The 15,354-nt window shown below is 48.4% G+C and overlaps 1 protein-coding gene across 6 annotated transcripts in view; it reads left to right on the top strand.

The window, feature by feature from the left end:
* The window catches only part of ACTR3B (actin related protein 3B), a 112,214-nt gene that overhangs the window by 57,694 nt on the left and 39,166 nt on the right, over positions 1-15,354 (top strand). For 4 of the 6 annotated variants that reach the window (XR_008617299.1, XR_008617300.1, XR_003679673.2 and 1 more), the window contains 2 exons: positions 10,059-10,184; positions 11,078-11,161. Coding sequence is in view for 2 of the 6 variants with exons in the window: in XM_028489533.1 (XP_028345334.1) it covers positions 10,059-10,184; positions 11,078-11,161; positions 11,718-11,813 (306 nt within the window). In the remaining 4 variants the exon portion in view is untranslated. Of the gene's footprint in view, positions 1-10,058; positions 10,185-11,077; positions 11,162-11,717; positions 11,989-15,354 lie in introns of those variants that run through there. The other 2 variants (XM_028489533.1, XM_028489532.2) reach the window with 1 other exon arrangement.

The raw sequence follows: 15,354 nt of genomic DNA, 5'->3' as shown, positions 1-15,354 counted from the left end.
AGGGCCAGCATACTGGCGAAATGTTTGCCTTGGAGTGGAGATGCCTTAAGTGTTTGGAAGTAGGACTCAGCTCACAGCAAGTGTTTAAGTATCTCATGGCTTTATTCTTACCTGGCCAGCTGTATTTTAAACTGGACAGTTCTAACCCTACGTATTGATGGAAAGATGAAGGGTGTCCTTCCCCTCAGGGTTTCCCTGAATTCACCGGTCTTGCTTCATGCATATTTAGGTTTGTGCCAAATGTGCTGTTGCCAGGAAGAGGTCAGAGCCTGAAATGAAGCAGTCAGGTAGAAAATACTCATGTAATTTTCAGCCCTCAGCCTCTGCCCTGTCTCACCTTCTCAGCCCAGGGACCTGAGTTTAAAGAGGAGCATATCAGGCTCAGGAGTGAGGGCTTAATAAATTTTGTTTCATCTGCGCAGTGAGATACTACGCAGTCTTTAAAAAGAATGAGGTGAATCAGTGTAAATTCAGATGACAAGATGTCTGTAGTATACATTGCTAAGTGAAAAAGCAAGTTGTAAAGTTTACACATAGTATTATTTCATTTAAAAATATAGTTTGCATATATATATGAAAAGGTTTTGAATGAATGCTAAACGCTTAAAGAAAATAACATATCTTTGGGGGTAGAAGATGCGTAACTTTTACCTTCTGCTTCTTGTGTTTTAAGATTGAAATTTTAGAGTTAACAAATGTGATTTTTATTATTGGAAAACATTTTCCTATGTAGACAGCTTTTTATGGGTGAAAACAAATTATAATTCTGTTTTTATTGTTACATGTCCGTAATTAAACAGCTCTCTCCTCCAACAAAATGTGCAAGAAAGGGAAACTAGAGACAGGTGGGAGTATTAGTAAGTTTAGTAAAATACATGCCTTGCTCTCCTTACTTCTTAAATCTCACTTAACGTCAGCTGTGTCTGCTTGTCCATGAAAGCAAGGAACAGGTGTGCACTCTTTAGTCTTTATTTCATCCTAACGGAGAAGAGACTTCTGCCAGCGGTTACAGATTGTTCATGGGTGAGATTTTTTCTCATCAGACAGTTTAGTTCTCTTTCAGTACATTTACAGGAAGTAGAGGTGGCCGTGTAACCTGAGCTCCTTGTTTAATAGATGATGGCCCTGAGCCCCAGAGATGGGAAAAGGAGGCAAAACTAGAGGGACCTGGGTCAAATGGAGCAAACTGGTCTTGGACTTCTAAAAAAAATTATTGAGGTATAGTTGATGTACAATATTATGTAAATTTTAGGTGTACAACATAGTGATTTGCAATTTTTAGAGGCTATATTCCATTCCTAGTTGTTATAAAATATTGGCTATATTCCCTGTGTTTGTACAGTATATCCTTGTAGCCTGTTTATTTTATACATAGTAGTTTGTACCTCTTAATCCCCTACTCCTGTCTTGCCCCTCACCCCTTCCCTCTCTCCACTGGTAACCATTAGTTTGTTCTGTATATCTGTGAGTCTGCTTTTTTTTTTGTTATGTTCACTGTGGTTTGTTTTCTTTTTTAGATTCCACATATAAGTGAGCTCATATAGTATTTGTCTTTCTCTGTCTGATTTGTTTCACTTAGCATAATACCCTCCAAGTCCATCCATGTTGCTGCAAATGGCAACATTTCATTCTTATTTATGGCTGAGTAATATTCCCTTGTGTATATATGTATATATATATATATATATGTATGTGTGTGTATATGTATATATATATATATATACATAGCACATCTTCTTTATCCATTCATCTGTTGATGGATGCTTAGGTTGCTTCCATATCTTGGCAATTGTAAGTAATGCTGCTATGAACATAGGGGTGCATATATCTTTTTGAGTTAAGTGTTTTCATTTTTTTTGGATAAATACCCAGAAGTGGAACTGCTAGATCATTAGGTAGTTCTATTTTTAGCTTTTCGAGACACCTCCATACTGTTCTCCATAGGGGCTGCACCAATTTACATTCCCACCAACAGTGCACAAGGGTTCCCTTTTCTCCACACCCTCTCCAACATTTGTTTTTGTGGTATTTTTTTTTAAAAATAAATTTATTTATTTATTTATTTTTGGCTGTGTTGGGTCTTCGTTTCTGTGCGTGGGCTTTCTCCAGTTGTGGTGAGTGGGGGCCGCTCTTCATCATGGTGTGCGGGCCTCTCTCACTGTCGCGGCCTCTCCCGTTGCGGAGCACAGGCTCCAGACGCGCAGGCTCAGTAGTTGTGGCTCACGGGCCTAGCCGCTCCGTGGCATGTGGGATCTTCCCGGACCGGGGCACGAACCCGTGTCCCCTGCACTGTCAGGCGGATCCTTAACCACTGCTGCACCAGGGAAGCCCTCTGTGGTATTTTTGATGATGGCCATTCTGACAGGTGTGAGGTGACAGCTTATTGTGGTTTTAATTTGCATTTCTCTGATGATTAACGGTGTTGAGCAACTTTTCACGTGCCTTTTGGCCATCTGTATGTCTTCTTTGGAAAAACGTCTGTTCAGATCCTCTGCCCATTTTTTGATTGGGTCGTTTGTTTCTTCTCCTGTTGAGTTGTATGAGCTGTTTATATATTTTGGATATTAACCCCGTATCAGTCGTATCATTTGCAAATATTTTCTCGCACTCAGTAGGTGGTCTTTTCGTTTTATTGATGGTTTCCTTTGCTGTGCAAACGTTTTAAGTTTAATTAGGTCCCATTTGTTTATTTTTGCTTTTATTTTCTTTGCTTTAGGAGACAGATCCAAAAAATATTGCTCTGATTTATGTCGAAGAGTGCTCTGCCTATGTTTTCTTCTAGGAGTTTTATGGCCTCTGGTCTTACATTTAGGTCTTTAATCCATTTTGAGTTGACTTTTGTACATGGGGTTAGAGAGTGTTCTAATTTCATTATTTTATATGTAGCTGTCCAACAGACAGTTGAGTTTTGAGAGGGGTTAAGCGCCGGGTAGGATCACTTAGCTAAGTGGCAGCGTTGGATTTTGAGTCCACTTGTCACACCTTTGAAAACTCGTGCTTTTTCCACCACATCACACTGAAGATTATGTAAAATGTGGAAGGAAGACGATTCTGCAAAGAGGGAAACCCTGTCCCGACCGCTTCACCCCCTGGAAAAGTCATTTCTTCCCTGAGGCGTTCGAGGGCTTCTGCTTGGCCCTGGTCGCCCGGCCCTGCCCTGCCAGCCGTGTGAGTGCTTCTGTGCGGGACCTTGGCCGAGTTACGGCAGCCTTGTGAGTGGTTTAGGATCTCAGTAGGCTTGGTGGGGGGCTGACTGGGGGTGGGCCATGTTTTTCTCCTTTGTCGGGCTCTGTGCCCCGTGGGGAAGGAGGGACACAGCGGGGCCCGCTCTGCTCTGCCACCCAGCAGGTGAGGAGCTAACCCTGGCGTCTCGGTGCTCGCGGCACACGTTCACTTGTGTGTTCACGGACTGTCCCCTGCGGGGCGGCTCCCCCCCCACCCCCGGAGCATCACCCTGGTGGTCACCCCTGCGGGGGAGCCGGCTGGCAGGCACCTGGCTCCCGCCTGTGGCCCGTCGCTGCCTCGTGGCCCGGCCGCACTGCCAGCCCTGGACGTGGGGAGGGTGAGGACTGTGCTGGCACCTCTGCCACGGCCACCACGAAAGGGACTTGTTTCCAGAACAAAGGGCTTGATGAGTGAATGCAAGTGTAATATCGCAGCCTAAAAATACCCTCTCCTGCGTGTTTGCCTGCCAGATAATGGCTGTCGTTGTGCTTTTCCCCATGGTGGTTTTAGACCAGGGGTTGGCCAGCTCTTTCTGCAAAGGGCCAGATGGTAAGTATTTTCAGCTTTGTGGGCCATTCGGTCTGTGTTGCTGCCAGAGAACACGCGAGTGACCAGGAGGGGCTGTGTTCCCAGGAACTCTGTGTATGAAAACAGGCGTTGGGGACGTAGGCGGGAAGCGCGATTCTCACACTTTCCGGCTCAGGCCTCACGCACTCTTTCACTGACTGCAGCCAGGGCTGCTGTTGGGAAAGGCTCCTCTCACCCCAGGGCCCGGTGGCCCCTCCGGCCACTGCTCTGCCCCCTTGTGTCCAGAGGCTGTCACCCCGTGTTCCGGGCTCCCAGGGCAGCATCCTGGGCGGGCGGCCTTGTTCTTCGGATTCACTCTGAACTTTTGGTCCCGCTTTCCTCCTCTTCCTCCTCCAGAGTTTAGCCGTGAGCTTGCCATGGCAAGAACCTTCCACTGCGACATCTGTGTTCATGAAATGCACAGATGTACAGTTTGTGGGATTTTGAAAGTAATTAGAGACATACTACATACAAGTGCTTCTGCAGAACACGTGGGCGTCTTGCTCTGGAGAGCTGTGTTCACGTGTCTTTAGGTAGCATGTCTTTCCTCTCCAGTCTTACCGTTACTTTGTCATTCCCTCCTCTGTTACCGATGTTTCGTCCTACCTGCTGGCCCCCTTGTCAGTGTCCCAGACACGTGCCATGGGGCTTACAAAGTACTCAGCAACCACTAAAGAAGCAGGAAGCAGGTTCGTACCCAAAGAAGCCCACGATTGCCAAGGGGAGGCAGCCCGTCTGCTGAGCCCTGCTGGATTCCGTGCCCGGGCGAGGTGCCCCTCCAGGAGGCTGGTTTCCTGACTTCTGCCTCCGTGCACTGTCCCCGCAGTGCCCACAGGCTCAGACGGGCGGCTGAGGTGGCCGAACCGGCCAGAGGGGAATCCACAGGCCCCGCAGGAAGGGTTCTGAGGCTGCTGCTCGGTGCCCGGAGGTCTGCTGCTCGGTGCCCGGAGGTCTGCGGCTCGGTGCCCGGAGGTCTGCTGCTCGGTGCCCGGAGGTCTGCTGCTCGGTGCCCGGAGGTCTGCTTCCTCTGCGTCAGAGGAAGGCGTCTCCCCTTTGCCTCACCTGCTCCCAAAGGCGCTGTCTGGACCAGTCGGGCCTGGACCTCTTAACGTTTCCCAGGCTCAGTCTTGGGAACCGTAGGTGGCGTTTCTTTTCTGGTGAAGCGAGCAGGAGGGAACACCCGAGATCTTCTTGGTGGTTGAGTTAACGCCTTCCTCAGGCTGGTACTCAAGAAAAAGATGTCAGTGGAGGATAAAATGTGGCTTTGAAAATTTAGAATCTTCAAAAACGTAAAACAGTTTTTTTTGGACAAAAGGAGTTATAATCTAATTTTTATTTCAGTCTGGACTGTAGATCAGAAGGGTATTCACATGCCCCTTTTCTCTGTTCAGTCTCTAAGTATGATGGAGGTCGGGTCTGGAGGGGACTCGTGTGTGAGAGCCAAGTCTTGGAGGCGTGTGATTTCCCCACGAAGCCAAGTCATTGCAAGCAGCAGGTGCTGCTTGAAACAAGGCGTTTTCGTCCTTGGCTGTCCATGGGCGTCACCCCAGGAGCATTAAAATATACTGATGTCTGGGCCCCACCCCCAGAGATTCTGATGTAATTGTTCTGGGCATCCGGATTTTAAAAGCTTCCCAGATGATTTTAATGTGCAGCTAAACGGAGAGCCACTGTTAGCAACTAGTTCATTCTGGGGTTAGTCAGCGTTTAGTAGCTTTCATGCTTTACTCGAGGGCAAAGCCAATTTTGAGTTGCTTTGTAATGCAGCTGGGTCTCTACTAACTACAAGACACTGTTGTTGTTAACTGAGAGGATTTAAGTATGTATGAGAGATGGGTCTTGTCTTCAAGAACTTATAAAAAAGCTAAAAATAATACCGAAATAATTCTCCCGGGAACCACCACAAGCTAAATTGTCGTTAATTGAGGTGTCGTGGAAATTTAATGAGAGGGGCTCAAGGAAGGCTTGGAGAAGGTGGCAGGGGGCTGGTCTGAGGGCTCGGCCTGCAGAGATGAGCTGGGGGTGCAAGCCGGGGGGAGGGCGCTCCCCCCGGCACAGGTGGGAGCGCGGGCGCAGGGCAGAGGCTGCAGAACGCTGCTCCGGGCGGAGCCCAGAGAGGTACTGAAGGTGGCGGGGGGCAAGTCCGGGAGGAGAGCGGGGCTGGCAGTTAAATATCTTTAGACCTGCTTTGGCAGTGGGCTGGGAGTTGTTAAAAATTCTCATTCGCTGTGTTTGTCAAGCAGACGTGACTGCATCTTGATGTGGTTCAAGGAATGATTTTTCTGGAACAGATTGCTTGAATTGGGTTGTGTATAAGTATGTTAATACCTTTTAAATCAGAGGAGCTACTGCAAAGTGAGTTATATATGTATTTTTATTCTTAATGGTGAACGAGTTGAAATATCTTTAATACTTGAGAGAGCGAAATACACATTTTAAGACGTTATTGGTTTGTTCAACCCTTTTCACAGTAGACCTTCTATTCAGGTGAGATCCCAAGTGCCGTCTGACGTGTGAGCAGATGAGCGGGTGGTTTGGGGCCGGGTGGTGGGCAGAGCAGGCTCAGGGCTTGCTGGTCCAGCCCCGGCTCGACACGCACCCCCACAGTTGATGCTTCCTGCCCAGGTGTCCAGAAATGGCGGGATCCGTGTGCTGCTGGGGAGGGAAGAGTGATGTCACAGCTGAGCACTCCCCTGCCAGGTGGAGAGGAACTTCCAGAGGCTTATTGTTATGAGAGAGTGAGGAGGGGCCGATGGTGACTGTTTTGTCACCATTTTGACAGCTTTGAGCAGGTGTGCACTGAGCCTCCAGGGAGGGCGTGGCCTCACGTGGCCACCGGGAGAGCCCCTGACTGGGGTGTGTCGGCTTGAGGCCAGCTCCTCCTGCTCGGGGAGCGCCTCCTTCTTGCTCCCAGGGCCTCTAGCTCCTTGCAAGAGGCCCCATCCGCGTTAGGGAGCACGCTCCTTTCTTAAAGTTGACCACATCTGCAAAGTACCTTCACAGCGACACCACACCGAGGTTGCCGTGTGGGTCAGTCATTGGGTGCTGTAGCCAGACCAAGCTGACACACGAAGTTAACCATCCAAGAAGCCAGGAAGGAGCAGTCGAAGAAAGAAGAGGAAGAACACTCTGCCAGTCAAGGCGAGACAGCTGTCATCAGCCGTGTCAGCTGACGCCGAGAGGTCACCCAGGACGAGGGTCGAGGTGGCCCCTGGGTTCTCGGTGAGGATGCGGGCAGAGGCCAGGTTACAGCAGCTGAGGGGAGAAGAGGAGTCACCGGGGGTGGAGACATGCAGGTAATTCCCGAAAGACATTTGTCGTCGGTTGTTACGTCTCCTACGGTCAGGCAGGTCAGGCAGCCGTTTCAAGCCAGCTTGGAGTTGGATTTCCTCCAGGACAGGGCGGGGCATCGTACGGCCCACCTTTGAGAAGTAAGTTTGTTCAAACTTTGCTGGGATTGCAGTCTTTGGGTTCCATCTGAGAGTAAAAAAGCTCTTGTGCCGGGACTTCCCTGGCGGTCCAGTGCTTAAGAATCCGTCTTGCAACGCAGGGGACGCCGGTTTGATCCCTGGTTGGGGACTAAGACTAAGCCCTCGCGCCGCAACTACGGATCCCACGCGCCACAACTAGAGAGCCCACATGCCACAACTAAGACCTAACGTGGCCAAAAATAAAAATAAATATTTTTAAAAAAGTTTGAGAACTGCTGTAACAGAATAAGTTGCATACTTCTCTAAAAAGCTGTGAATTTTTTTATTTTTAAAAAAGCTCTTGTCCCTAAAGAGGGACAAGCCTTTCAATATTTCCACGTAGGGGTGGTTGCCGGGAGAGTTGTCATCTTAACCTGTAGCGAGCGGTGGGGGTGGAGACTTCGCTGTGAGCATCTTACTTTGTGCCTCTGGTTAACGGAGGAATAGCACGGTGGGTAGGGGCACGGCGTGTCTGTCAGACGGGATTAAGAGTACGAATAGAGTCTCCGGCACAAAATATACTTAGCGTTACAGGAATGGGAGTTTTTGTTATTTTTAATACTATATAAGGTATTGAATGAGCTTATTATTAACATAGACTTTGTCTTTCTGGCTTAAACGTCAGGTGGCTAACAGGCTGTGTGTAGTGTTCATGATGACATGTGCTAGGATGTTCTTTACTAGCATAAAGACAGGGGCTTTGCTTTTGTAGAGGTAGTTTACGATTGAGGCTTTTTTATTTGACATCATGGGATAAACAGTTACGCAGCAGAGTAAGCTGCAGTCTGCAGAAGAACCCGGTCCACACGGTGGTCTGGGTAAGCAGATAGCACAGCCGCACTGAGTGAGGAGGTGCTGTGCAAATGGGGCTCCGCGGCCTTTCAGCAGGTCGGCGGACAGCACCATAAAACACGATCTTAGTGTAGGAAACGTAGACTCTACAGGTGAGCGAGGATTATCGTTTCCGGCTTAAAATGCATTTAGAAAATTTGAGAAGTGCCAAAGTCTTTAAGAAAGAAAACAGTCACCACTGACTATAAAAACGACTGAACTTTTCCCAAAGTGGTTGTATCGTTTCTACTTCCACCAGCGAAGTGCAGGAGTTTCATTTGTTTGTGTTTTAACCTCAACTTGATGTGTAATGGATTTGGTATGTGCGATCCTGATGGCAAATGCTGTTGCCTATCTTTTCACGTACTTGCCGGTCATTTGTGTGTCTTCTTTTGTGAAATGTCTGTGTGAATCTTTTGCTCAGTTTTTAATTGGCTTGTTTATATTATTATTGAGTGGTAAGAGTTCTTTTTATATTTTGGATAGCAGTCCTTTGTTAGAGGTATGTATTGCAAATACTTTTTCCTAGTCTGTGGTTTGTCTTTTCATTTTCTTAGTGGTATCTTTTGAAGAACAGAAGTTTTCATTTTATAAAGTTCAGTTTGTCAGTTTTTATTTTTTATGGTTCACGCTTTTTATGTCCGATCAAAGACATCTTTGCCTACATCATAGTCATGAAGACTTTAAGAAAATATTTTCTTCTAGAAGCTCTGTAAGTTTTAGCCCTTGCATTTAAATCTGTGATCCATATTGAGTTAAAATGTGTGTGTGTGAAGTGAGTAAGGTAAGTAAGCAAATGTTCATTTCTCCTCTGTGGATATTAATTATTCAGCATCATTTGTTGCAAAGACTGTTCTTTTCCTGTTGAAGTATCTTGGCTACTTTGTCTAAAATCATCTGACCACGTATACACGGCGTATACACAGCACCGTTTTTATTGTTGTGTGAATGAATGAAAAAATGAATCTTATGTGTTTACACCTTTGAAAGCAGCTCAAGATCTTGCAATGCTTCTGATCTTAACGAACATTCGTTTTCACACCCTGGTGAGTTAATTTTTAAATTAAAAAATCCATTACAGAGGTATGAGAAGTAATTGCAGCAACTGACCCAAGACTGTATCCTGGACTGGAGAGAGAAATGCTAGAAAGAGTGCTAATACTGCAGGTGACAGAATTGGAAGAGCAGTGATGGATTTAGATAAAGTTTTGTAATCACTATAATTTATGAAGTCGAGAATTGAACTGTGAGGCTTATTCTAAGATATGATGCCCAAAATATCAAGAATGCTTTTAAATTGTGATTCTCAGTAGCAAACCGATACGCAGTTTATGTACAGGTGTTAGCAGGTGAAGAGACCTGTCTCTTCAAGAAGGTGGGGATCAGAATGCCCTGTTTTGCTCTATTAAGATTGCCACGTGAGCTGGCCGGGACTTGGTCCTGGTTCTCTCGGCTCCTGGCCAGGCCGAGGAGGAGCGTCGGTGAGCAGGGGTGACCCCTGAGAGCAGCTTGGGTCGGTGGCCCCTTGACTCTGATAGGAGCCCAACCGTCTCCTGTTGTTTCTGAGCGATTTCTCCACAGGTGACCGGGTGCAGCAGTGATTATTCGTGATGTTGATCCTGGGGCAGGATGTTGTCTGAAAGATCTAGATTTGCAGTTTGTCGAGAGAAAACGGGGAGGGGTGTTGGTAGAAGATGGCCCTTTGAGAAATGGAACAGGCAGCGTGTTTTCACTTGGTTATAATTGAGGAAGAGCACCAAGAGAAAGAATTTGTGACGCAGGAAAAAAGTACAGTTTATACTTTCTTGATAGCATTAGCTCTGCCTCGGTGATTATCTTTTCACATAGATTGAAGTGTGTTATTCAAACAAGCGATTGGGCGCGTGGGGTGTGTCGTGGGCGGGTCACTAGGCCAGCGTGGGCAGGTGATTTCATGCAAGGAAACCTCTGCTTTGTGTCTTTTAGAATGTCGTTCTTTCAGGGGGCTCGACGATGTTCAGGGACTTTGGACGTCGCCTGCAGAGAGACTTAAAAAGGGTGGTGGACGCCAGACTGAGACTCAGCGAGGAGCTCAGCGGTGGCAGAATAAAGGTGAGGCCCCTCCCCAGCACAGGCCGGCGGGCGCGCCCGTCTGGGCAGCGAGGGAGAAGCGCCAAGTTGCAGCCACTCTCAGCCACCGTGTGAAGTGACATTTAGAGGTTTGTCACCTGGACTCACCCCAGGTGTGTGGTCAGGGCGGATACGGACCTCCTGAGGCAGCTGCGCAGCTTTACGCTGTCCACCGACCCACGCACGCCAGCAGTTTCCTGTGTGTGTAAGAGGTCAGGTGTGTAGTGTAGTGACCAGCACCCCAAGGAGATGGGTCAGTTTACAGTGAGGGACTTTACCGTCCTCTGGGAACATTCTCATTAAACTCAGATAACTAACCCGAGCCAGGGCGTTAATGCTGTGTTCCTCCAAGATAATAATGCTTAACTAGCTGGTGAATTTACTCAGTTTACCCAAGCAGGCTTGGGCTTTGGTGTGGGGTGAATGGGAGGTAACCTGTGTGTCCTCACCTAGTGGGATCACACTGTTGGCAAAATACTTATAGTATTTTTGGGACACTTAGTGTTATTTGGAGTTATCTCTAAATGCTAAAACGTCTAACTTGTTGAGTTAAAAAAAATCAGTTGGGTTATTTGCTTGGATATTTTACTTTTTAAAATGCCTTTAGGTAGAGGTAACCTGCCCTTGACTTGTGTGCTTTGTTCTTTGCACCTCCTGGGGCTGGGGCCGGGGGAGGGGGCTGGGGCCGGGGGGATTTGGCAGCAGGAGTGGCTGAGAACCTTCCTGTCAGGCGGAGTGGGGCTGCTCCGCTTGCCTCTGGGCAGAGGTGCTTGAATTGAGGGCGGGGCCTGCGGGATGGGAGGAGGCTCTCAGAGTGTCGGCAGGTGGAAGGGCGACTGCACAGGTGAGTGAGCACACATCACTTCCCCTTCCAGCCCAAGCCCGTGGAGGTCCAGGTGATAACGCATCATATGCAGCGCTATGCGGTGTGGTTTGGAGGCTCCATGCTGGCCTCAACTGTAAGTCCTTTTCTAGATTGTGCTGTCTTTTCATCTCTGTGTTCTCTGCTGAGTTTGAATAAATACTGTCTTTTGGAGGTTAAATTATGTGTGTTCTAATTGTGTGTGGCTCTAAACAGCCGCACGTTTACTTCTGAGATAGAAGAAATAACTTTAATGACCACTTAAACGGCACAGCTAATTCGTAAGCAGCCTTGCCAATTAGGGGTTACAGATAATAGGGATAAGAGAATCCAAAAATAACCTAAAACATCTTGCGTTAATCATTAGTTCCAGTGACTTTTCCGAGTAATTACTACTTTCTTGCCTCAAATTTGGGACTGGCTAACAAACTGCTGATTTAGGGCGAGCACGTAGTTGTCCCTAAATAGAAGCTGAATAAGTTTTGAAAAAATGAAATAAGCCCCCATTTTGAAGAGGTCAGAGTCTGTGACAGAGGTCACCGGGGAGAGGATGGAGGTTTGGGGTGCGAGAGCTTCTCATTTGTTCGGTCGTTTACTTGGTTTTGTCTCCCTTCGGGAATATTCATGCCCCTTGTGCTGGTTGCGCCTTGCAGCCGGAGTTCTTTCAGGTCTGTCACACCAAGAAGGGCTACGAGGAGTACGGCCCCAGCCTCTGCCGCCACAACCCCGTCTTTGGAGTCATGTCTTAGTGGCGGCTTTGACACCGCCCTTCCGGTGGCGTCGCGGCGGTGTGCAAGTGTCCTTCAGACCCGGAGGAGACCGGCTCCTGTACATAGTGACATAGTGCGCGTGCCGTGGTGCCGGGCAGCCCGGCAAAGCCATCTCCGCGCCCGCCCGCACCCCCCCCCCGCCGCCCCCCGCCCCCCCGCTCTCCTCTCCACCCGAACTTCGAGTCCACAGATCCAATTCCGGAGGAATTCAGCTGCGACTCTCAGATTTGTTACGGAAAACCCTAGAACACGGAGCAGAATAGCTCCCCACCCAGGGCAGAGTATGGGGCTCTCAACCCTTTTCCTCCCAGACAGCCATCTCCGCGCCCGCCCGCACCCCCCCCCCCGCCGCCCCCCGCCCCCCCGCTCTCCTCTCCACCCGAACTTCGAGTCCACAGATCCAATTCCGGAGGAATTCAGCTGCGACTCTCAGATTTGTTACGGAAAACCCTAGAACACGGAGCAGAATAGCTCCCCACCCAGGGCAGAGTATGGGGCTCTCAACCCTTTTCCTCCCAGACTATTTTTGTAAATAAAATGTTATAAACTCGAAATACAGATTGATGTTTATATTTCCTATCGTTTTGTATTTTATGGTATTTGGTACAACTGGCTGATCCCGAGCACGAGTAGATGTCGAAGTCATGGAGTGTTGTCATAAAACGTCTGTAAGTGTGAGGCATGATCTGATGTGTTTGCAGGCAAACAAAATGAAGCAGGGCAAACCTTTTTGGCCACGTGTTTGCTAGGAAGTGGTTACACTTTACTGGAGCCCTGTGAAGCTTAAACACTAAGCAGTGTCGTATGACAATTATTACGGACAACGCATCTTTTCATTTTCTTGTTTGAACTTTCTGGAGTTGTTTTATAGACGATGCCGGTTTGCTGTTGGTGAGTGTTGGATGAAATACTACCTCGCAGCATTGTAACAAAAGCAGTTAGACTGTTTATAAAGGTCTCCTCTTGTGCTGTAGTGGTCTTTTGGTTTTCCCCTTTGCGCCTGAACTTCTTTCAAAGAATACTGAAATTTGTTTCACGTGTGTGGAGGCTTTGATGCTTGACGCCACGTTTTGGGGAGGAAGTTTCCTCAAGTGACGTGGATTCCCTGTCCTGCAGTGACCACTCGGCCGTCGGAAGTGGTGTGGGTGGGCCTGTGAGCGTGGGGGACCGGGTGGAGGGGCGCGCCTCGTGGTTCCCACCGCCCCTTCCTGGGAATTCAGAATTCATGGCTTTAAGCTTTGAGTAGCTACGCTGACATCTGCTGAGTGGATTGCTGGCTTGAAAGGCAATTTGCTAAATTAGGAGATTTACTTTTACCCCATTCTTCATATAGTACTTAGGTTACTTTTTAAACTGTCATTTATGGTATTTCTTCTAGGTCATGAGGTGTGTTTTATTCTCTGAAAATCTGCCTTTGTAAAGAAACATTTGGTTTTACTTTTTAAGGTTAAGACGTTTGGGATAATAAAGGACCCCTCCCGCCCAGCGTGGTAAAATCGGTTTTCCCGGGCTGTATGCGGTCCCTCTGCCACTTGCTCGTGATGGTCAGCGACCCCAGGCCCTCCAGCTCCTCGGTGGACAGCCTCAGGCTGCTTGGTTCTTCCTTTGTCCAAACTCTCCTTTGGACCCCCGCTGGGGTCTGCTCTGCTCAGGGCCCCCGGGGCTGGGTTGCTTTCCCCTGGTCTTCCAGCCGCTGTATCACAACTCTCCCGACTCTCGTGCAGGCCCCGTGCACCTGCGTGTTGGCGGGAGTCACCTTCCCTAACGCCGCTTCCGCCGCCTTCGTCTTCTGTTCGGGAACTGTGGGACCTTCGGGCCCCTCCTGCCTCCAATCTCAGTGGGCGTCTTCCCACCGGGGCCCTTTGCCTCCCCAGCTTCACCGTCTCTGCGCTTCTCACAGAGAACGCACCGTTTCTGCCTCTGCTTGGTCTCCCCTTGCTTTGATCGGCCAGGTGCTTCGCTGGCAGGTGCATTTCCCCCAGACTCCTAGAGCAATGCGCTCCTGGGTGTCAGTGCCGGCCCCGGGCTTCAGAGGGGTCGTGCCCATTTCCTGTTTTAGCTGCCCCTCAAATGACCCTGTTTCAGGAGCCCAGTATCACCCACATCGGCTAAACTAGAACTAATGTAACCCGTCCTTCAGCCACAGAACTTGGAAAGCTCCCGCTGCCCTTGTTTGGGACACCATTATCTTTGAGACTGTACTTTTGTTTCTCATCTTACAGAATCTTCATCAGAGCATTTTGTTTTAACATAACATTGGCCGGACAGAGTCATACATGAGAACGTGACTGGTGTGATGAGGGGCCCTCAACGCTGGCTGAGACCCCTCCCGGATCACATGCGTCAGGATGGGGGGGGTGGGAGGGAACAAGGCAGGCATTCGTTGTTCACTTTCTGGTTTTAAGCCCCGTAGGTGATGCCCGTCTGTCGCTGGGGCTGGAAACCCTGGCGAGCAGAGGAAAGACGTTTGCATCCGGAAGATCTGAATCTAAATTCTGGCCGTTCCTTGCGCAAATGGTTTCTCTCCTGTCTCCTCATCTAGCGGAGAATTGCAGTGGCCCCATGGCTGTGAGTAGATTGGAGTTACCATAATTTTTTTTGTTTTTTCAATAAACCTGCCAGGTACTGTATGTAGAAATGGGATGTGATTCTGCAGTGTGCATTGGTCATTCTATAAGGAGGAAAAATGCTTAAGAGTTGTTAGTAATTTTAAGAAAATCTACACATACCTCTTCTTCAGATTGAACTAGCACTAGATCATAATGTAGCAATGAGTTAAGTACTAATGGAGTTGATGGGTAAAATCAACCTTCTGTGATGCCTTATAAATGCCTTAGAACTCTCAGCGAACACTTTTCTATAAAACGTTTCAACCAATGCACACTTTAACCAAACATTCTAAAATTATAAGTCAGTAGTTTTTACAACTGTTAAACCTGTAGATACGACAAGAAGTCACTTCACCCCATTTGACAGATGTAAACATAACTTTATGATGATAAGAATATTACAGGAGCACTTTACTTAAGGAAAACCTGGTTAACTGGTGTGTGAGCATCTGCCAGTGTTCCCTTTCTAACAAGATGCGGTGGCTGGCTCTGGGTTGCTCTTTACAACCCACCTGTGGGAACAGCCTCTCAGTTTTTGCAGAGGGAGCTTTATCACCTCCTCCTGAGGGCTTCCACTTCTGCTTTTATTAATTTTCTAGCCAAGACTGGATCAAAGAACATGAGGCTTATGATTTTTTTCCCCAAATGAGTGAGGGGTAGGGGAAGAACACAGGAGAGGGAAGTTCAAGATACCAGTGGGGAGGCTTCCCTGGTGGCGCAGTGGTTACAAATCCGCCTGCCAATGCAGGGGACACGGGTTCGAGCCCTGGTCCGGGAAGATCCCACATGCTGCGGAGCAGCTGAGCCCTTGCGCCACAACTACTGAGCCTGCGCTCTAGAGCCTGCGAGCCACAACTACTGAAGCCCGCGCGCCTAGAGCCCGTGCTCCACAACGAGAAGCCACCGCAATG

Source organism: Physeter macrocephalus, chromosome 5, assembly GCF_002837175.3.
Source record: "Physeter macrocephalus isolate SW-GA chromosome 5, ASM283717v5, whole genome shotgun sequence".
Taxonomy (NCBI): domain Eukaryota; kingdom Metazoa; phylum Chordata; class Mammalia; order Artiodactyla; family Physeteridae; genus Physeter; species Physeter macrocephalus.
Note: the sequence above shows the minus strand (reverse complement) of the source record. Positions and strands in the feature narration are given on the sequence as shown.